Consider the following 23,675-nt stretch of genomic DNA (forward strand, 5'->3'; position numbering starts at 1 on the left):
TATTTTTTGTTGCCTGAATGGTTTGTTGGATTTCTTTTTGGCTTATAGGTTGATTTATTGCCATCAATTTATCCTCTGGGATTTGGAGTAAAGATATGCTATTCAGGAAATTATTAATTAGCTCAGCGTTGGGTTGTGGGATAAGGTTATCAGTCTTGAGATTATAGAGTGAGGAGTAATAACTTGCGAAAGTATTCGCAATTTCTTTAGGGTTGTATATTTTGTTCTTTTGATCATCTTGTATGTGAGCTATTTTTTGCTTTGTTAATCTCGCTTTAATCTTATTGGCAAGTATTTTACTCGCCTTATTCCCCTGCCAATAATATTTTGCTTTATTCCGCCTCAAATTATGCTCATATTTATATTGGAATAGCTGATATAGTTCATATCTTGCCTTTTGTTTTCCAATGTTGCTATATTTTTATTGAGCTCTTTATTTGTCGCATTCTCCATTTTTTGTGTTGCGCTGCTATCTGTATTAGCCGCCCTCTTATATAGGCCTTGTGGGCGCACCACACTGTGGTCGGGGATATGTCAGGGGTACTATTGATATCAAAAAATTCCTGGAGAAGGTCGTTAAGTTGGGATTTAATATTATCTGAGGCTATTAAGAAGTTATTAATTCTCCACGGAGAATAAGTTAATTTATTGTACGTCTCTTTAATTTGGCATGTTACAGGAGCGTGGTCCGACCAGGTTATGTTCCCAATTTTTGCTGATTGTATATTTTGAAGGAGCCATTTATCCACTACTATTAGATCTATTCTTGAATATACTTTATGTGGGTGGGAGTAATATGTATAATCCCTTTCAGAAGCATGAAGGACCCTCCACGTGTCATACAGTTCTTCTGATATAAGACACTGGGACAACGCATGGGATTGGGACTTTTTCTTTGAGCACCAAGATTTGTCTATATTGGGGATCGGGACGATGTTAAAATCTCCACAGATTAGCAGGGATCCTTGTTTTATTTTGGATAATTTAGTTATGAGGTCTTTAATAAAAGTGATTTGACCTGTATTGGGTGCATACAGTTAGGGCCAGAAATATTTGGACAGTGACACAATTTTCGCGAGTTGGGCTCTGCATGCCACCACATTGGATTTGAAATGAAACCTCTACAACAGAATTCAAGTGCAGATTGTAACGTTTAATTTGAAGGGTTGAACAAAAATATCTGATAGAAAATGTAGGAGTTGTACACATTTCTTTACAAACACTCCACATTTTAGGAGGTCAAAAGTAATTGGACAAATAAACATAACCCAAACAAAATATTTTTATTTTCAATATTTTGTTGCAAATCCTTTGGAGGCAATCACTGCCTTAAGTCTGGAACCCATGGACATCACCAAACGCTGGGTTTTCTCCTTCTTAATGCTTTGCCAGGCCTTTACAGCCGCAGCCTTCAGGTCTTGCTTGTTTGTGGGTCTTTCCGTCTTAAGTCTGGATTTGAGCAAGTGAAATGCATGCTCAATTGGGTTTAGATCTGGAGATTGACTTGGCCATTGCAGAATGTTCCACTTTTTGGCACTCATGAACTCCTGGGTAGCTTTGGCTGTATGCTTGGGGTCATTGTCCATCTGTACTATGAAGCGCCGTCCAATCAACTTTGCAGCATTTGGCTGAATCTGGGCTGAAAGTATATCCCGGTACACTTCAGAATTCATCTGGCTACTCTTGTCTGCTCTTATGTCATCAATAAACACAAGTGACCCAGTGCCATTGAAAGCCATGCATGCCCATGCCATCACGTTGCCTCCACCATGTTTTACAGAGGATGTGGTGTGCCTTGGATCATGTGCCGTTCCCTTTCTTCTCCAAACTTTTTTCTTCCCATCATTCTGGTACAGGTTGATCTTTGTCTCATCTGTCCATAGAATACTTTTCCAGAACTGAGCTGGCTTCTTGAGGTGTTTTTCTGCAAATTTAACTCTGGCCTGTCTATTTTTGTTATTGATGAATGGTTTGCATCTAGATGTGAACCCTTTGTATTTACTGTCATGGAGTTTTCTCTTTACTGTTGACTTAGAGACAGATACACCTACTTCACTGAGAGTGTTCTGGACTTCAGTTGATGTTGTGAATGGGTTCTTCTTCACCAAATTAAGTATGCGGCGATCATCCACCACTGTTGTCATCCGTGGACGCCCAGGCCTTTTTGAGTTCCCAAGCTCACCAGTCAATTCCTTTTTTCTCAGAATGTACCCAACTGTTGATTTTGCTACTCCAAGCATGTCTGCTATCTCTCTGATGGATTTTTTCTTTTTTTTCAGCCTCAGGATGTTCTGCTTCACCTCAATTGAGAGTTCCTTTGACCGCATGTTGTCTGCTCACAGCAACAGCTTCCAAATGCAAAACCACACACCTGGAATCCACCCCTGACCTTTTAACTACTTCATTGATTACAGGTTAACGAGGGAGACGCCTTCAGAGTTAATTGCAGCCCTTAGAGTCTATTGTCCAATTACTTTTGGTCCCTTGAAAAAGAGGACGCTATGCATTACAGAGCTATGATTCCTAAACCCTTTCTCCGATTTGGATGTGGAAACTATCATATTGCAGCTGGGAGTGTGCACTTTCAGCCCATATTATATATATAATTGTATTTCTGAACATGTTTTTGTAAACAGCTAAAATAACAAAACTTGTGTCACTGTCCAAATATTTCTGGCCCTAACTGTATATAGATGCAATTGTATACACCTTGTTATTGATACTACATATCAATATTACATATCTGCCTTCATCATCCAGAACGCTATCAACAAGCTGGAACGCTACAGTGTCTTTTATTGCAATCGCTACCCCTCTCTTCTTTTTCGCCGCATATGACACATAGATATGGGGGTAATTTTTATGTTGTAGTCTGTGTATCGTCACGATTTAAATGAGTTTCTTGGACACATAGTATGTCCGCTTTGAGTGCCTGGCTTCTTTCCATAATAACGATCTCTTGAAAGGGCTGTTTAGGCCTTTTGCATTAATGCTAGATATTTGAAATACCATCAGTTACAAAAAAGAAAAAAAAAATTCAATCAGTCACCAGATACAGGATAATAATAAGGGAAACAAAGGGGTTAAAGTAATTAACAACAACCAGAACAAGTACAACTTGTACAACTCAGAGTCCGGTTCTATGTAAACCAACTGGATAGTCGTTTCTATCCAGTATTAAAGGGGGGAGAGAATAGAAAAAACGAAAGCAATATTCTCATGCCCCTTCATCCTGCCAGCCAGGCAAAAAAAAATAACAGTGTGGTGTCCCGGCATAGGCACACAGGGGATACATATGGTAACAGAGTACTTGCGTGAGAATCAGGTCCATTCTTTGTTCAGCGTCGGGGGTCTTTTCTTTAGTGGGGAGCTGGTATCTTCATCAACTGATGTCAGGGACCATTCCTGGAGCAGGGTCATGGCCTCTCTGGGAGACGCAAGGACGTGTGAAGTTCCGTTTTTCGTCACGATGAGCTTTACTGGATATCCCCACTTGTAGACAATACTGTTGTCCCGTAGAATCTTGGTTGCGGATGAGAATTCTCGCCTCCTGTTCAGGGTTGTCGCAGACAAGTCGGTGAACACCAGAATGTTCCGGAATCTTTCTGGAAGTTCTTGCTTTGCTGACGCTGACTTGGTCACTGGCTCCTTGAAGTGGTAGAAGTGCAGCCTGGCTATCACGTCTCGCGGAGCTGGGAGCAGACTTTGGTTTGGGGATCCGATGTGCCCTGTCAATCAGCAGGTCCCTCTGTTCTGCTAACGGCACCAGAATTGTGAAGAAGTCCATTAGAAACTCCTTTAGTGTATCCGCTGACACACTCTCAGGGATTCCTCTGAAACGTAGGTTATTGCGCCTGGATCGATCTTCTAGGTCTGCAAGCTTCAGTTTTAGGGCCATGTTTCTTCGTCCGCTTCATTATGCGCGTCTACTAGTTGGTTGTGCGCCGTAGTATATTCCTCCAGTTTCCCCTCTATGTGTGAGGTTCTGTCGCCAATCTGCGTTATTTCTTTATGTAGCTCAGTGAAAGCCGTTGTGATATCAGTGTGAATGGCTTGCTTCAGGTCTCCCAGCAGGGATCTGAGTGTGGCTACAGTGACAGGGGCAGAATTGGAGTCTGTAATAGGAGAGTCTGAGGAGACTGTCAGGGCTGTGTTTAGTGGCTGTAAATCTTCAGGCTCTGAACCTTCAGCATTCCCAGCAGGGGGGAAAAGCAGGGACTGCAGTTTTGGTGAATAGCTCTGTGTGCTCAGGGATCTTGCAGTTTTGCTGGGAGTTTGGGGCTGGTGGAGTGATTCACTGTGCAGCTCTGACCTTTGCTTCACACTGCCATTACTCCTGCTGCTGCCGGAGGCCGCATGGTGAGAGCTGCAGTCGCCATCTTGGATCCAGCTACCCACCGCTTCAAAGACCTGGACCCTGCTGGGCGCCTGCCCCCTCCTTCTCCCTCGCTTCATTCCTGGAGTGCACCACCGCCTGGCTTATCTTATCTTCGGATCTGACCTCCTCCGGTCACCTCACTGTGCTTTGGGCCGCTTATGATAGCTGGTGGTTAGGGAGCTCGAGCCTTGCACGTCCGCTCAGCTCCACATCCGGTCACCTAATATGGAGCATCTTATGGGGCCAATTCAATATGTAGCAGTATATGGGGACAATTACATATGGAGCAGTATATGGGGCCAATAATATATGAAGCATCTCATGGGACTAATTATATATGGTGCATTTTATATGGCCAATTATATATGGAGCATTATATGGGGCCCATTATACATGGAGCATCTTATGGGGCCAATTTTTGGGGGGCCCATTCTGTAAGGAGCATTATATGTGGCCCATTCTGTATGGAGCAATATATGGGTAAATCTGACAGGAAGAAGGACTTGGGGATCCTAGTTAATGATAAACTTACCTGGAGCAGCCAGTGCCAGGCAGCAGCTGCCAAGGCAAACAGGATCATGGGATGCATTAAGAGAGGTCTGGATACACATGATGAGAGCATTATACTGCCTCTGTACAAATCCCTAGTTAGACCACACATGGAGTACTGTGTCCAGTTTTGGGCACCGGTGCTCAGGAAGGATATAATGGAACTAGAGAGAGTACAAAGGAGGGCAACAAAATTAATAAAGGGGATGGGAGAACTACAATACCCAGATAGATTAGCGAAATTAGGATTATTTAGTCTAGAAAAAAGACGACCGAGGGGCGATCTAATAACCATGTATAAGTATATAAGGGGACAATACAAATATCTCGCTGGGGATCTGTTTATACCAAGGAAGGTGACGGGCACAAGAGGGCATTCTTTGCGTCTGGAGGAGAGAAGGTTTTTCCACCAACATAGAAGAGGATTCTTTACTGTTAGGGTGGTAAGAATCTGGAATTGCTTGCCTGAGGAGGTGGTGATGGCGAACTCAGTCGAGGGGTTCAAGAGAGGCCTGTATGTCTTCCTGGAGCAGAACAATATTGTATCATACAATTATTAGGTTCTGTAGAAGGACGTAGATCTGGGGATTTATTATGATGGAATATAGGCTGAACTGGATGGACAAATGTCTTTTTTCGGCCTTACTAACTATGTTACTATGTTACTATGTTACTATGGGACTTAGTATACTGTATGGGCGCGATCATATACTGTATGGAGCATTATATGAGGCCCATTATATATGGAGCAATAGATGAGGCCCATCATATACTGTATGGAGCATTATATGAGGCTCATTCTGTATGGAGCATAATATTGGGCTCATTATTTTGTTTGGAGCCATATATAGGGCTCATTATTCTGTATAGAGGACTATGTGGTGCCAATTATACTGTATGGAGCACTATATGGGGCCACTATACTGTATGGGGCAATATATGTGGCTCATTATTCTGTTTGGAGCAATATATGGGGCTCATTATTCTGTATAGAGGACTATACTGTCAGGTTTCTGAGCTAATGTAGAATGTACAATAGATATCACTCATGTAATGTAAGAAGTAAGTGAAATCTTTGGAATAGTACTATACCTATATTTCTCTGCCGTATCGGTGCATTATGAATTGTGGTATGTGTTAAAGGGGCACACCGGGACTCTTTCGCCCAGGGCCCATGAAAACCTGGAGCCGACCCTGGCAGCAACAATTGCAATCAAGCGTTAATAACTGGCAAGTCTAACTGGAGTCTTTGACAATTCTCTGAATGAATTTTAGCCCACTCATCTTTGCAGAATTGTTTTAATTTAGCCATATTTGGAGAGATTCCGATCATGAACCACCTTTTTAAAGTCATGCCACATCATCTCAATTGGACTAATTTCGGGACTTTGACTAGGCCACTCCAAAGTCTTAATTTTGTTTTTCTTAAGCCATTCAGAGGTAGACTTGCTAGTGTTGTTTGGATCATTATCCTGCTGCATAAACCAAGTGCGCTTCAGCTGAGGTCACGAACAGATGGCCGGACATTCTCCTCTAGGGCTTTTTATTAGACAGCAGAATTCATGGTTCCATTTACCACAGCAAATATTCCAGGTCCTAAAGCAGCAAAACAGCAAATTGTTACTTTTCTGAAATGCTGTGTTACGTCTATGCCAGATGCAATGCAACATGCCTATTCCAAAACGTTCAGCTTTTGTCTTGTCAGTCCACAGAGTATTCTCACAAATGTCTTGGGGATCATCAAGATGTTTTCAGGCAAAACTGAGGTGAGCTTTTGTGATCTTATTGCTCAGCAATGGTTTTTGTCATGGAACTCTGCCACCAAGGCAATTTTTGCTCAGTCTCTTTCTTATGGTGGAATCATGAACACTGACCTTATCTGATGCAAATGAGCACTTCAGTTATTTGGATGTTGTTATGGGGTCTTTTGTGACCTCTTGGATGAGTCATCGCTGTGCTCTTGGGGTAATTTTGGGAAGCTGACCACTCCTGGGAAGGCTCAACACTGTTTCATGTTTTTGCCATTTGTGGACAATGGCTCTCTCTGTGTTTCGCTGGAGTCTCAAAACTTTAGAAATGGTTTTATAATTTTTCGAGACTGATAAATCTCAATTACTTTGTTTCTCATTTGTTCCAGAATTTCTTTGGATCGCGGCATGATATCTAGCTTTTGAGGATCTTTTGGTCTAGTTCATTTTGTCAAGCAGGTCCTATTTAAGTGATTTCTTGATTGCGAATAGGTGTGGCAGTAATGAGGCCTAGGTGTGGCTAGTGAATTTGATCTCAGCTTCCCAAATACATGATAAATCACATTTAATTTAGGTTTTAAGGTATGGCAATCACTTTTTCACACAGGACCCTGTAGGTTTGGATTTTTTCCCTTAATAGCAAAGACCTTCATTTAAAAATTGCATTTTGCGCTTACTTGTATTATCTTTGTCTAATATTTAAATTTGTTTGGTGATCTGAAACATTTAAGTGTGACAAACATGCAAAAGAATGGGAAGTCAGGAAGGTGCAAACACATTTTCACACAACTGTATATGCTATTGAGGTTTCCACACATTTATGTATATGAGACAGTACTTCAGCCAGTAGGTGTTTTACAGTCTATGCACTGCCAGAGTAAAGAAATAACGGCACATACTATCAATTGCTCAATGAATTTAGTATATAACATACACTTTCTCAAATGATAATTAAAATATACAATCAACCATTCATTTTACAAACTGATTGTGTACAGGTATATATAGACATGGTCGGTGCTATTTATGCAAGCTACACTTTTTTACTGCATGTACTAATGGAAATAATATTACTTTTCATTTAATATCAAAAATATCTATTGTATTAAGACTATAATAAGGCCACATGCTTACGGAGTTTTTTACCTCAGTATTTATAAGCCAAAACCAAGAGTGTATGGAAAATGTGGAAGTGGTGACATGTTTCAATTATACTTTTCCTCTGATTGTTCCACTCCTGATTCTGGCTTACAAATACTGCTATAAAATACTGACCAAATACTGAATCAATCTCTTTTACTGAAATATACAGCAATATGACTGGTGCACTTTGTATTACCTAAAACTCTTCATTGAAAGCTCCATATCAAAGACTCAGATAGTAGTGGGGTTTTTGTACTATAAGAAATTATATTAAACTATAATACATGACTTACAGCAAAACTTTCCAGCACACAGAAACACCCCTGATTATAAGCCTAGACTCTATTCCAAAAAAGGATGAGACTCTGTGTAAATAGCACAAGAATGCAATGATTTGAAAATCCTCTGTAGTCATATTTTATTAGGAAACCACAGAACACAGATCAGTAGGTTAACTTTAGACATTTTTCCATTTCATGTTAAAAAAAATTACTTATTTAGAAATTGATAGAAACCTATCTTAAAAACGTTGTGACAAAAGGCTAAAAAAGTGGTACCAATGAAAAGCAGCTGGGAGGTCAATTTTAAACTTGACTGTGGATACAAAGGAGATGTTGAGAGAGACAGAGTCTCTTAGAAGCAAAGATGGTCAGAGGTTCACCAATCTGTGAACAACTTGTGAAACAATTTCAGAAAAATGTTCTTCAACATAATATTGCAAAGAAAATAACAACTAGCACCCAAATAGCAAATTTGCACAACTCTATAGAAATAAGTTTAGAACTAACAATGGAAGACAAAGAGTGTAAGTGCTATTAAAATATATATATATATATATATATATATATATATATTAAATATATTATTAAAAGAAACAAAATAAAATATGTATGAATAAAGTCAGAGGTTGTAAAGCAAGGAGTTAATCACAGGACAACATACTTAATATTATACCATAGTAATACCTATAGAAAGTTCTGTGCAAGGATATAAATATAAATGAACTTATTTTTCTGAATACAAAAATGCATAAATGGTAAGGTGTTGCCAAACAGCGTACATGCAGAGAATAACAAGAGAATACAAATAGGATTTATATAAGTAGACAAGGTATAATGGAGGAACTCCCGCCACCCCAACGCACGTTTCTTGTAATCACGTCCTCAGGAGATGTGAGTACCAAAAGATCCAGGAATACTGGAGAAATCCATGTGCTCAAGGATGTGAAAGCGACCTTTAAGAACTTATGTTGAAGATCATGTAGTGGGTAGGTTTGGTTCTTCTGATGTACTCGTATTATAGTTTTTGCAAAATTACAAACTTGTGTCATAGTATGATAGACAATATTGTTGAATGTCTAGTAGTTTATTCAATATTAAATCATCCTATGTAATGTTTGTTTTATTTACAAACATGTTTTATTTTATTGTTGTATTCAATTTGTTTAAATGATATGGGGCAAGGCTGATGGTCAATATTGGATACTAGTGATCAATGTGCCCTCAGGTGACACTGCATTAAAGGGAACCTGTCACCTGAATTTGGCGGGACCAGTTTTCGGTCATATGGGCGGAGTTTTCGGGTGTTTGATTCACCCTTTCCTTACCCGCTGGCTGCATGCTGGCCGCAATATTGGATTGAAGTTCATTCTCTGTCCTCCGTAGTACACGCCTGCGCAAGGCAAGATTGCCTTGCGCAGGCGTGTACTACGGAGGACAGAGAATGAACTTCAATCCAATATTGCAGCCAGCATGCAGCCAGCGGGTAAGGAAAGGGTGAATCAAACACCTGAAAACCCCGCCTCTATGGCTGAAGATTGTTCCCTCCAAATTCAGGTGACAGAGTCCCTTTAAGAGAAGAGGAACCATCCAGCCTGATATCACTGCACAATATATAAGCCTGCATTTTTGATGGTATGGGGTTGTACTAGTGCCTATGGCATGGACAGCTTGCACATCTTAGCTGGCACTGAATGATTTACATCTGTTAGCCAGCATAAGTGCATGTGGGGGTTGCCTGGTTGCTAGGGAATCCCCACATGTACTTATGCTGGCTATCAGATGTAAATCATTCAGCTTTGGCAAGAAAAACTAAATCTCCGAGCACTAAAAAATACTTGGAGGACCCCCGTGCATGCTTGAGAAATCTCGAGTAACGAGTATATTCGCTCATCACTAGGCACTATCAATGCTGAGAATTATATAGAAAATTTAGAGCAACATATGCACCTATATAGACAATATCCATTTCAGAGAAGGCCTTGAATATCTCAGCTGGACAGTGCTAAACTACATACTGCATCCATCACAACAGCGTGGTTTAACAGAAGTGTTCAGGTCATGAACTGGCCACCTGTAGTTCCCACCTTTCATCATTAAAAAACATTTGACATACTATAAAACAAAAGATCCTACATTAGACAAGAATGCTACAAAATTCCTCTCCCAAAAAATCAGCAATTGATCTCCTCTAAAGATGAGCAGATATTTTGAAATTCAAATTTGCTGGCCTCTATCAATTTTCCTAAAAATTCAATTTTTGTCAATACTGGAATGCTTGTAATTGCTTGAAAAAATCACGTGGGAGAGAGAAGATATAGGGAGGAAGATAGAGGGAGAACCACTACGGCCATAAGAGCTTACATTCTACAGCCAAGCGAGACAGAAGACCCTTTTCTGACTATAAGAGCTTGCACTCTACAGGAGACAGAGTGGAGATGGAAAATGACTCTGTCATATAAACTGTGCTCCACTGGGAACCTGTGCTCTTAGATGGCCCAGGTACTGACCACCACTGTACAAGGTGTGCTCATTCGTAAAATGACATACCCGCAGTGATTTATTGGGAAGAATTGGTGGTAATGGAAAATGGTGTTAGCCCACTATCTGATGCTTCAGTGGTGTGGGAAATTATAGTGGACAAGTTTATTTATTTATTTTTTGTCAAATGCAAACTGAATCTCAAAATGTTGAAACTGAAAATTTCACGCAAACTTGACCCTTTGCAGATTGATCCGGCATCTCTAGACTCCTTTATTCCCATTGATTTACAGGTTGTAAAAAGAAGAGTGATTGATACAGAGTAGTAGTCAGTCATGGCTCTATGATCTATCATTTTTTGGGTTGTGTTGCTGTCATTAATTTATATGACTTAAATATTTTCTGACTTTAAGAGTATGTGCACACGTCAGGATTTCTTGCAGAAATTTTCCTGACAAAAACCGGACATTTCTGCCAGAAATCCGCATGTGTTTTTTTTGCATTTTTTCATGCGTTTTTGATGCGTTTTTGATGCGTTTTTTCCCAAATGCATAGAATAGCGGGAAAACGCAGAAAATCCGCAAAATTAATGAACATGCTGCTTTTTTTTACCGCAATGCGTTTTTTTCGCGGAAAAAAACGCATCATGTGCACAAAACATGCAGAATGCATTCTAAATGATAGGATGCATAATGTATGCATTTTTAATGAGTTTTTATAGCGTTTTTACTGCAAAAAAAGTGAAAAAAATGCAAAAAAACCTGAACGTGTGCACATAGCCTTAATGTCTGATCTGTGTTCTATATTCTGAATAATAGGTTTTGAATAAAACATGGCTATTAGACAATGGTGTACCACCAAAGGAGGAAGACCATACTATGGGAATGGTGAGTTGGGAGCGATCTGGTGCCAGTGGTGGCACAAACACCCCCACGAACGCCATCTTACTTTCAACTGTATCAGCATCCTGATCCTGGATGCCAACACAGTTGAAAACAATTTTGGGAGAGGAAGCCATTGAGGGGGAGAGGAGTACAGTGGGTCATAATACCATGTGGGGGGAGGGTACTGTGGAAGAACTCACTCTCTGTGAGGGTATCATACTGTGTTTTTTGGGGAATAATATTGTTGGTATCATACTTTATGGGGGCAGTGAATTTTGAAAGTTGTGAGATATGCTCTTCTTCGACCCTGTCGAACATTTTTTTTTTTGGGGGGGGGGTTAGAAGTTCTGCTATGGGATCCCATACATTTTATTTACTGCTAATAAAGATTTCCAAATCATTGCATTCTTGTTGTATTTATATTTTACGTAGCGCTCACCTTTTTTGCATTTAGGGTTGCATATTTCAACTACATATTAATAATTAAATCCAGCAATATGACTTTATGTAAGCAAAGAGTTAAGTTGACCTATAAAGTAGGAAAGTGGGAAATAAGTGATTTGCTCTAGGCTGTCGTCAGACGCTGAAGGGTTCAATCCAATTGTATCATACAGCAGAAATGACCTGGACCCATGCTGTGGTTTGCTTTACATTTTACATCCCCATTATTTTTTTCAGACACAATAGTACCGTAAACCATAAACCAGTTAATACTCTTGGACTCAAATGAAGAAATACAAGGTAATGGGTAAAGTAACATTAATATTCTCACTATGGTGCTTGCAGCCTACAGAGTATATTCTAATCTGGTCATTGCTCTTTATTGTGGATAATAAAATATATGATTGAATTGGAAGTGGTTATTTTCTGGGAATGGTGAAAAGGTTAACTTATAGTGACAAAGCTGCAATTATCCCCTTGACACTGCAGTTATCTTTATCATATATGGATCAAAAGGGAGGTGTCAGCCTGATAATACACCTTTACAATGGAATATATAAAAAAATGTTTTATTGAGAACCCAGAGGATCTGAACATACAGTTGAAACCAGAAGTTTACATACACTATATAAAAAGACACATATTCATGTTTTTCTCAATATCTGACATAAAATCAGAATAAACCTTTACTGTTTTGGTCAATTAGGATTACCATAATTATCAACATTTGCCAAATGCCAGAATGATGAGAGAGCAAGTATTTTTAAAGCATTTCTACTACATACTGCAAAGTCAGAAGTTTACATACATTTCATTAGTATTTGGTACCATTGCTCTTAAACTGAATGACTTGGGTAAAACATTTGGGATATCATTCCACAAGATTCTCACATTAGTTGGATGGAATTTGGGCCCATTCCTCCTGATAAAACTGGTGCTACTGACCCAGGTTTGTAGGTCACCTTGCTTGCACCGGCCTTTTCAGCTTTGCCCATAAATTTTCAATAGGATTGAGATCAGGGCTTTGTGATGGCCACTCCAAAACATTGACTTTGTCATCCTTAAGCCACTTTGTTCCAAGGTGCTTCCAATGGCAAAAGATGAGCGAAGTTACATACCGTATGGTGATTGATGGTGAAGTGAGTGTAAACTCTGATTAACAGACTGAAATGATTATAGTGAAAGAATGGATAAGGGTGAGTGTGTTAGAGAATAGAGAATGAGACTCTGGTCTGCACATCACCCTCCCCCCTCCATGTGCATATCATAAAGCACTCGGACCGCAAACCTCAGACAAGCGGTGGAGTCCGCGTCTGCAGCACTACAGCCGGGTAAGATATCGCATGTCGGTTCTATCACCGCCCCAACCACATTGCTGAGGGGCCATTACTTTAATAGTACCCTTCTTTTACTACAGGCTGCGCTCATACCAGCATCCTCTGTGCCTTCCTTTAAAGGGGTATGCCGACATACTATATACACACTGGTATATGGTCTCGTTCTCTATTCTCTAACACACTCACCGTTATCTATTCTTTCAGCTATAAACATTTCAGTCTGTTAATCAGAGTTAACACTCACTTCACCATCAATCACCATACGGTATGTAACTTCGCTCATCTTTTGCCATTCCCTATGTGACTGTGCCATGATGTATTTATTCTTCTTTGAACCATGATTCATTTTGTCTATACAGTGCCATGAACCTTTTGTATATACCTTATTTTTTATATATTGTTTTTATAATATTTCTTTGATAATTTTGTAACTTTCAGTAACTGATGAAGGTAATTTGTTCATGACCGAAACGTTTTGTTGCTGTTACTACACTTCCACTTGGAATAAATAAACCACTTGCATATACTAAAAAGTTGAGTGCCAGGTTTTGTTATATATATCACTAAGGTTTTGGAACCTACCTGGGCACCGTTTTATAGAGATGTGCACACGCTTATTTTGATATTGTCTTCTCCAAGACTTATGAGGACCATCTGGAGCACCTGGCTGAGGTGTTTGAAGCTCTGTCCAACTTTGGCCTAAAGGTAAAACCATCCAAATGCAATCTGTTAAAGCCCAAAGTGCAGTACCTGGGCCATGTAGTGAGTGCCAAAGGAGTGGCCCCAGACCCTGACAAGGTCATTGTGATCAGAGACTGGCCGAAGCCCAGCAACCTCCATGAAGTCCAGCAGTTCCTCGGGTTGGTAGGCTATTACAGAAGATTTATCAAAGACTTCACCAAGAAAGCCGCACCACTACAAGACCTGTTAGTGGGCCAATCCAAGATAACCAAGGGTAAGTATACCCTATTTGACCGGAACGACGGACTGGAGAGATCCTTCACTTGTTTGAAGTCGGCTCTGACAGTAGAAGAGGTGCTTGCATACCCTGAATATGACCAACCGTTTGTGCTGTATATGGATGCCAGCAACATGGGACTGGGAGCCGTGTTGTCCCAGGTCCAGAAAGGCAAAGAAAGGGTTATCGCTCACGCCAGCAGGAAACTTCGTCCCACTGAAAGGAACCCTGAAATCTACAGTTCCTTTAAGCTGGAGTTCCTCGCCATCATCTGGGCAGTGTCAGAGAGATTCAAGCACTACCTGGCCTCAGCAAAATTCACCATCTTCACGGACAACAATCCACTGACACATATGGACACAGCAAAACTTGGTGCCTTAGAGCAGCGGTGGATGGCCCGGTTGTCCAATTATGATTTCACTATCAAGTACCGGTCAGGGCACAAGAATGCGAATGCCAATGCATTGTCCAGAATGCCCAACTTGCCAGAAACGGGAGAAGACTCAGAAACACTCGAAGAAATAGAGTTGCCAGCTTTCCATCTCCCCAAGGCCACTCAGTATTCCCATCATGTGAGGAACGCGTGTAAGAACAAGCAGGATACCATGCTGAACCCCCTGCCCCACCATGGATGGGCAGAGACCCAGGACAGTGACCCTGCAGTCCGTCGGGCGAAAGAACTCCTGACGCAGGCAGGTTCACACCCTGGCCCAGATGATCCACAAGAGACGCAACAACTGTGGAAGGAGAAAGGCAAACTATTTATCTATGATGGTAAGCTGTGCCACAGAAGCATCGACCCATGCACTCATGAGTTGGTTTGGCAGATAGTGGTCCCAAGACAAGACGCGCCAATGATTCTGGAAGCATACCACAATGGAACAGGACACTTCAGATGAAAGAAGTTAGAGATCCTACTTTGTGGAAGGTTCTACTGGATTGGTATGAGAAAAACCATTGAAAAGTGGTGCCAAGAGTGTGACCCGTGTAGCCTGCGCAGAAAGGATCGTGACAGTCAGAGGGCTCCCCTACAGCCCATAGTCACCAAACAACCACTTGAATTGGTCACACTAGATCATGTGAAGCTAACACCAAGCCGATCAGGCTATGTCTATGCTCTAACCATCATGGACCATTACTCCAGATTCCAAGGAGTTGTATCTGTCAAGGATCTAACAGCAAGAACAGCAGCCAAGGCCTTCCAATGGTATTTCTGTAGACCACACAGATTCCCAGAGAAGGTCCTTACTGATCAAGGTCCAGCCTTTGAAGCGGAAGTGTTTCAGAAGTTCTGCAACCTGTATGGATGCAAAAAGATCAGAACAACTCAGTATCACCCGCAAACCAACAGAATGTGTGAAAAGATGAACCAAGTAGTGATTGACCTACTGAAAACCTTACCTGTACAGGAAAGGAACTTATGGCCTGAAAAGTTGCCAAATTTGGTAGACTTGTACAACCACATTCCTGTGAATTCCACCAACTGTACTCCAGCATACCTGATGAGAGGAAGATCCAGCAAACTACCTGTTGATCTAGACATGGGAGTCCTAACCCCAGAAAATCCATCATCTGATGCAGATTGGGATACAGAAAGACAGCAAAAGTACCGCCAAGTATAAGAATGTGTAGAAAGAAGTCTATCTCAAGCCAGACAAAAGCAAGAGAGAGACTACAACCAACGTGCTCCTGCAATTCCCTTGTCACCAGGTGAAGAAGTGTTAAAGCGTAAAAGGAGAATGAACAAACTTGATGATCAGTGGGAAGCGGAAGCATATACCATTTTACCGTCCAACTTTGACAATACTAAAGTCTGTCTTATCAGCAAAGATGGAGGAGAAACTTCGACGGCAGTATCCACAGACCATCTCAAGAAATGCCCTGATAAATTGAGGAACAGAGAAACCGATCCAGGAACATCTCCGCCTATGGAAGAGAAGATGATGCATACTGTTCTTGGAGATTTTCCCCAGTCTTGGACTCAAGTAAATCAGGCCATCGTGATACCTGTCTTAACGTTTCCTCAGCTGGAAATACCAGAATAAAGTGTGACTCAGAAACATCCAAAACCTGAAGAGACTCTGCACCAACAGGTTCAAGCAGCAATTGTCACCTCAACAGTGGCTCAGCAACAGCAGATTACAACAAAAAACGTCATGCCAGCAGTCGAATCGGCAAGTCAACCCTCTGCTATTGGCAAATCTGCCAGGCCAACAGAAAATAGAAGTAGTCCCAACAGGTCCAGTATCCCCCTGCTACGTAGACTCACCAGAAGTGTAGCCAAGAGACAGTGCACTACACCAGTGGTAGCGAAAGAGGGAATCCTGTCAGGTCACCCACAACCCCTGTATTGCGTACACGTAGCACCAAGAATCAAACCCCAACTCTTTACAAGATCTGGAAATATTAATAACTGCTGTTATATGTTTGAATTTTTTGCTTAGCTTTGTTACAGGTTTAAAAATGGACATTGCGGTAATGGACAATGCTTACCCAAAGACTTTTCTTGTAAATAGTTTGGCACCTCCAAGGTGCACTCTGGTTCTACCCACTTGCCAGCGTGCGTAGAGCCTTTCTTTGCTTCATCTGACCAAAGACAATAACAGATGTACTTTTATAAACTGGTTTTTGCAAGAGTCCTCACCTCCCATAAAGGGAAGCTTAGTATATATTAACTTGTTTTATAGCGTTTTAAAAATTTGAATGTCTTTTTGCTAATGTATTGTTGTTTTCTTTTCCCAGTCCCGGAGTACTGGATTTAACGGGGGTGGGGAAGGCGTGTGCAGCGCCCCAGGGTCCTGGTCAGTGCAGTAATGTCATTCTCCTCTAGGGGAAGTGACGTTACGTTTGGAGACAATAAAAGAGATCTCTTCACCAGGTAAACACAATGCATGCAACATGTTCACACTCCAAACCAGAAGGGGGAGCTCTAAGCCTATTTTAGGTGAACTCCCCTATAAAACATCCTGATCTGGAGGGGAAAGGGGATTCAGAGTTCAGTTACTGTCAGGAAGACAGAGTGGGAGGAAGGAGTGGAGTCCTGGAGCCTGAAGTGCTGCAGCTCCTGGAAGAAGACACTAAAGCGAACATATTGCAGAGAGTGTGCAGGAAAACAGAGCACAGGAGAGGAACATCAGAGGGAGACCAGCCAGGAGCAGGCTGCCTCCTTCTGAGGCGCAGAAATCCGGTAGCCAGCTAACCGAGGGAGTAAGGACCTTTATGCTTTACTTCAGAGACTGGCAGGACAGCTAATTTCACATAACCTGCCTGCCCTATACCCAGGAGGCAAGGTGGCACCCACGAGAGGCTGGGGCGTGATACAGTCCCTGTAAAAAGCCTCATGCCACTGGTCATACGGGTTTGTCCTATCCATTCGGGGGACAGAGAGAGACACAACATCTAGAACATCTACAACAGTTGTGAGGACCTTCTGAGAAGCTCAGCAGTAAGGTACTAGAACACCTAGGCGCTAGAGGAAGGCTACTAATTTCCACTTGGTTAAGGGGACTCTGGATTTGCCTCCAAACCGGCCGGACTCTGCCTGTCCTGTGATCTGGTGCTCCGGACTGTGGATGCTGAAGCCTTCAGTAAAAAGGTAAAGAGACTGCACCCTTGTGTTCTCGTTCTTCACTGCGCCTCACACGATCCACCATCTAACCTCTGGGAAGCCCTGGGGACACACTTCTCCTGTGGAAAGGTATACCATCTAGCTGCCATAACATCACCCCAGTGGACCCCTAAGCAGCGTCGATCACCCTGACCAAATACCACAGGTGGCGCCATGAACATTTCTCCTTTAAAGACCTTTCCCTTTTAATATGGACGTCCGTAGGGCCAAGGACCCAGTCAGCCACCATGACATCCCCCTTGAGAACCGAAGGACCCGGTACTGAGTACCCCACTGCCCTAGACGGGGCGATCCATAATCAAGCTGGCCAACAGATGTAAATCATTCAGCTGCTGCAAGGAAAACTAAATCTCCGAGCACTTACAAATACTCGGAGGACACTCAAGCGTGCTTGGGAAATCTCGAGTAACGAGTATACTTGCTCATCACTAAAAGTAATCTTAGTGTATGTAAACTTTTGACTTTGCAGTAAGTAATTAAAATGCAATAAAACCGTTTCCTCTCTCTCTCTCATTATTCTGGCATTTGGCAGATACTAATAATTATGGCAATCCTAATTGACCTTAAACGGGAAAGGTTTATTCTGATTTAATTTCAGATATTGATAAAAACAAGCATATGTCTCACGGAGTTACCGCGACATAGCAATACCAGAAGACCACGGTGTCTGACGGCTTCTGCTTCATCGCTGAGAAGAAGCACTTCTCCTGTGTATTAAAGGTGTTTTGTTTTTTTTCAGCAGGACAGGGGTTAATAGGCCATGTGGAAATTCCTGCTTTCAGCTGTGCTCAGTTAGCCACTCCTTTCTCTTATAAAAGCTAGGCTTTCTGATCAGATCCTTGTCTGATAGACCTGGAGTAGTGAGGAGCTGGTGTTTGGAGAGCTGGAGGAATTTATTGTGCAACATTTGTATGGTTTGTACGCTTGGAATATTCCTCATCCTTACCTGCTTTATTTACCCTCCCCGTCCTTCACACCCTGGTGGATACCTTTGTTATTTGTGAGAGCATATTTTGTGAGTGGAGTTTTCTTTTTACCCTTGTCTTTGTTCCCCTGTTTGTCGGGTTGGTGTACTGTTGTACACTGTAGCGCCCGGGTGGGGGAGGGGGACAGACGCAGGGCAGCAGTCAGGAGACAGGGCGAGGGCGGAGGCCCCGGCAGCCTCGCCATCTGAGGTATCCCGGGGAACAGGGCGAGTTAGGGCGCCCCCTAGAGCTAGGGCCTGGAAAGGTGCCCCTGGTCCCAGTTTACTCGCCAGTCCAATCGTGACAACTCGCCAGTCCAATTGTGACATTATGTGTCCTTTTATATAGTGAATGTAAACTTCTGGTTTCAACTGTACTTAAGTTGTCAGTCATTTTACAGTAGATGCAGAAGGGTTCAGCAAAGTAAGAAGATTATGGGGTTTTTCATTTTTTATTATATAAATGTTTTTTGTTGGTTACACCAACTACTCATGACCATACTCATCTCTCTACATTTCAGCAGTAGGTCTCCACTGCTGGCTATAACTGTAAGCAAGTGGTGAAACAAAACATCCAGATTCACTTTCTCCTCACTCCTGCAATTCATCTTATGGGTGACTCTGGACACTGCTCACTTTCCATGTGCTGCCAGCTTTGTCAGCTTGCCCAACAATTGGTTCTGTTCAGAAACATTGGTCTAGCAGCCTATTTTCACGAGGACTCTGCCTCACCTTTTTACCTGCTGTATATGATGCATGATTTTTCTGGCTTTTGTTCCTGATTACTATTAGTAACTCTGACCCTGTTATTCATCTTGAATTACTGGCGAGTGTTTATAGAGACACGACAGGGATTTGCCTAGTACTGAGAGTGACGCCCTTGAAGTTGAGACATAAAGGCATTAACCATCTTTTAACTGCTAGATAACAAGAACAGTGTTTGTAATAGAACGTTGGATAGATATTGTATTTAGTCATATTGTAGTGTCATAATATATTGTATTAACCCTGTTACCGTTACCGGCAATATAGTGCTAACTTGTATATAGTTATAAATGGATTTTCCTTTTTGTGTTAGTGAAATAAATAGTGTTGGATAAGTATCACTGTCTCCACATTGTCTGCGCTATTGCATCCAAGTAACCTACTTACAAAAATTCCTGCGGCTATTAGTGCATCGGCTACTTGTCTGACAGCGGCTTCTGGTTCCTCAGCTACCTGTCTGCCTTTGGCTTCCAGTACCTCAGTCATCTCTCTCTGCCTGTGGCTTCCAGTATCTCAGTTATCTGTCTGCCTGTGGCTTCCAGTATCTCAATTATCTCTCTGCCTGTGGCTTCCAGTATCTCAGTTATCTGTCTGCCTGTGGCTTCCAGTATCTCGGTTATCTCTCTGCCTGTGGCTTCCAGTACCTCAGTTATCTCTCTGCCTGTGGCTTCCAGTATCTCAGTTATCTCTCTGCCTATGGCTTCCAGTACCTCAGTTATCTCTCTGCCTATGGCTTCCAGTATCTCAGTTATCTCTCTGCCTTTGTCGTCCAGTACCTCAGTTATCTCTCTGCCTGTGGCTTCCAGTACCTCAGTTATCTCTCTGCCTATGGCTTCCAGTATCTCAGTTATCTCTCTGCCTGTGGCTTCCAGTATCTCAGTTATCTGTCTGCCTGAGGCTTCCCATACCTCAGTTATCTGTCTGCCTGAGGCTTCCCATACCTGTTATCTGTCTGCCTGAGGCTGCCCGTACCTCAGATATCTGTCTGCCTGGCGGTTCCAGTACCTCAGTTTGTCATACCTCATTTAACTGTCTGCCTTTGGCTTCCAGTACCTCAGTTACCTGTCTGCTTATGGCTTCAAGTACCTCCGTTACCTGTCTTCCCACGGCTTCCAGTATCTCAGTTACCTGTCTGCTAATTCTAGTACCTCTGCTATTTCCTGTGTGTAACACCTGCCTGCTGCACCAATGCCTGTGGCCAGTGAGCCCAACAGACCTTGGGCTTGGAGTATCCACCTTACCAGGTGAGCCTAACAGAAAGAATACTTTTAATAATAGAATATGGGCAGTGTGAGTAGGTGCTGTGGTAGATCGAAATCGCCGATTTATGTGCACCGATTTCAGTCATTGAAGAGCACGACAGAAAATATAAATTAACATATCATGAATCATACCTCAAAAATGACATCACCTAAGCATCGAAATGTTAAATATGGACCAATAACGTTCAATACATCTTCTTTACTTTCATTCTGAATTGTGAACTTTGGCACAAGAGGATCCCATTTCTGGACAATGAAACCAACAGTTGTCCCAGGGGGAGCCTGTACTTCTAGCTAAAAAGAAAAAAAACAACTTTAATTAGTCAAACTGGAAAATGATGTCTAAATTCATCTAAAACAGTAACTTTCAATACCCTTGACATTGCCAGGGGGCTGTCATTTAGTGCTGATTGTCAAAGCAACTCATTCAGCAATATGTGTCCTGAGCAATATGTCCATTATAAAACAAAGAAAGCTGTAATTTGCTCAATGTGTGTCAAAAATCATCACAAATGTAGCAAAGTGTTTAATTGTGCACAAAATGCATTACTCAAAGCTCTGTGCATCTGAATGAAAAGAGCAAAGTAGTTGTGTACGTGCAGATGTGTACAATATATACATAAATATTACCTTTCGTCCAGGATTTTTTTTCATGTTATTCTTTAAACTGTAGTATATGCAGTTTGTCTATATGTATAAAGTAAGAGTGTATTAGTGAACTCTAGTTAAAGACTAAGGGCTTTCTCCCATGACCGTATAAGACGGCTGAGTGCTACCCGATGTTTTATCACGTGGGGGTTAATATAATTTCAATATATCAAAAGTATGGCCCCCATGCCCAATGTAGAACCTAGATACCGTACCTGCACAAACAATTAGAAGATACAGCATATACAACATCAAATAGGGGAATAGTAGCACAGTATAAATACCCCCAAAAAATAGCCTAAACAAAAAAGAACTAATGAAAAAACATGCCCACTAGGGACCTAGCCTTATCATATCAACACCAGGGGCATTATAGACCAACAAAAAACGCGCATAAAAAAAATCCACATTATATTATATAGAATCTGAATGTCCGTCTTGTGGGCCTCCAACCGCAGATAGTTCTTCCGAATTCCTTTTCCAGTTTTCCTTTGAAGGAGATGACGAAAATGAAGCGCTAAACAAAACCAAAAATCAGAAAAAGTAAATAAAGAAAAAATATACAGAAAAGATAATAATAAGAAAATAATCGAGAGAAAAATGAGAAGAAAAATGTATATCCGTATAAAAGATTTGCCACAGATAAACCCAGCCCATATGTTACCCCTTCCAGGCCACAATAAACACATAGGTAAAGAACCTTAAAGTTTTTTTGTAAAAGCCTGTATAAAGGAGTTCACCATTCAAGCCACCTGGTGCTAGGCTCTTAAGCTCGTAAATCCAACGGGATTCTCTTCTCAATAGTTCGTCTGTTAGCCTACCTCCCCTAATGCTCGGGATAACCCTCTCTAGTCCCATGACCCGAAGGGTCTTGATACTCCCATTATGATGTTCTAGGAAGTGGGTTGCCACAGTAGTCAACTGCTTGCCTTTGTCTCTGTCTTTTCTCGCTGTGGATATAGTTGAAATATGCTGCTGCACCCTGCGGCGCAGCTCTTGGGTAGTTTGTCCAACATACACTTTTTGACATCCACAAATTAGGGCATAGACTAAATTCTGTGTGCGGCAATTGAAGTAAGCTCTTGATTTTACCCGAAATGGCACAGAGGGGACTGTGATGCCGTATCTGCCAACATTAGTGGACATATAGAACAACCCCCACATGGGTAAGAGCCAAGGATGACATTACCTGAGTGGGTTCGAGATGTAGGCCTCTTGAAGTGGCTCCTGGACAGATGATCTTTCAGGTTTCTGGCTCTTCTGGCCACAATCCTTGGTCTGCTGGGGATAAGTGCCCTCAACCTTGTATCACTCAGCAAAATCTCCCAGTTCACATCCATCAAGTGACGTATATCAGCCCACTGGTTGTTATATCTTGTTACAAGACTTAGTTGATCTTTATTGGCTCTTGATTGTACTTGGAGGACTTCTTCCCTCGATTTATGCCTCGAATGTTCAAATGCCCTTGAGACAACCCTGAGTGGGTATCCGCGTTCATGGACCCCACCCAGGTCTTTAAGTCAAGTCTCGATAGACTTTTGAAGAATGCCCATGCCCAGAACATCATTAACAAGAGAGAACTGGACTTTCTAACGGTCAAGCACCCGGTGGTTCCCACATTTTATATGCTACCTAAGGTGCATAAGTCTGTTACGGAACCTCCGGGAAGACCTATAGTCTCGGGGATAGGTGGGCTCTATGAAAAGCCTTGTATTTATCTTGACTTCTATTTGCAGCCCATCGTATTGCAATTGGACTCATATATACGAGATTCTTCGTTCCTGATTCAGCAGTTGGATCCCCTGGTACTACCGGATGATGTCATACTCGCCACAATGGACGTAGAAGGATTATATACCAACATTGAGCATGATTTAGGTATTTCCGCTATAGGCTACTTTTTGGATAAATTTACAACAGGGAGTCGAGGACATGACTCGTTCATCCTGGATCTTCTCAGAGTGGTCCTTGAAAAGAGTTACTTCACTTTCGATAGAGTGTTCTATAAGCAGGTGACCGGAACTGCTATGGGGGCTAGATGCGTGCCCCCATATGCGAATCTTTTTATGGGTTGGTGGGAGGAAACTCAGGTATCAAAGAATCGGGACTTTCAGCAATATGTACTGAAGTGGTACCGATTCATAGACGATATTGTTGTTTTATGGACAGGTACGGAGGAGACACTTGAAAAGTTTGTCGATGAACTGAATA

General features: G+C 41.9%; 1 protein-coding gene across 1 annotated transcript in view; it reads right to left on the bottom strand.

The window, feature by feature from the left end:
* Positions 1 to 23,675, bottom strand: part of LOC138637842 (phospholipid scramblase family member 5-like) — a 170,932-nt gene that overhangs the window by 74,171 nt on the left and 73,086 nt on the right. Inside the window, exon 3 of the mRNA XM_069726766.1 lies at positions 20,949 to 21,110. Coding sequence (XP_069582867.1) covers positions 20,949 to 21,110 — 162 coding nt within the window. The remainder of the gene's footprint in view (positions 1 to 20,948; positions 21,111 to 23,675) is intronic.

This window comes from Ranitomeya imitator, chromosome 5 (assembly GCF_032444005.1).
Source record: "Ranitomeya imitator isolate aRanImi1 chromosome 5, aRanImi1.pri, whole genome shotgun sequence".
In the NCBI taxonomy this organism is placed as follows: Eukaryota; Metazoa; Chordata; class Amphibia; order Anura; family Dendrobatidae; genus Ranitomeya; species Ranitomeya imitator.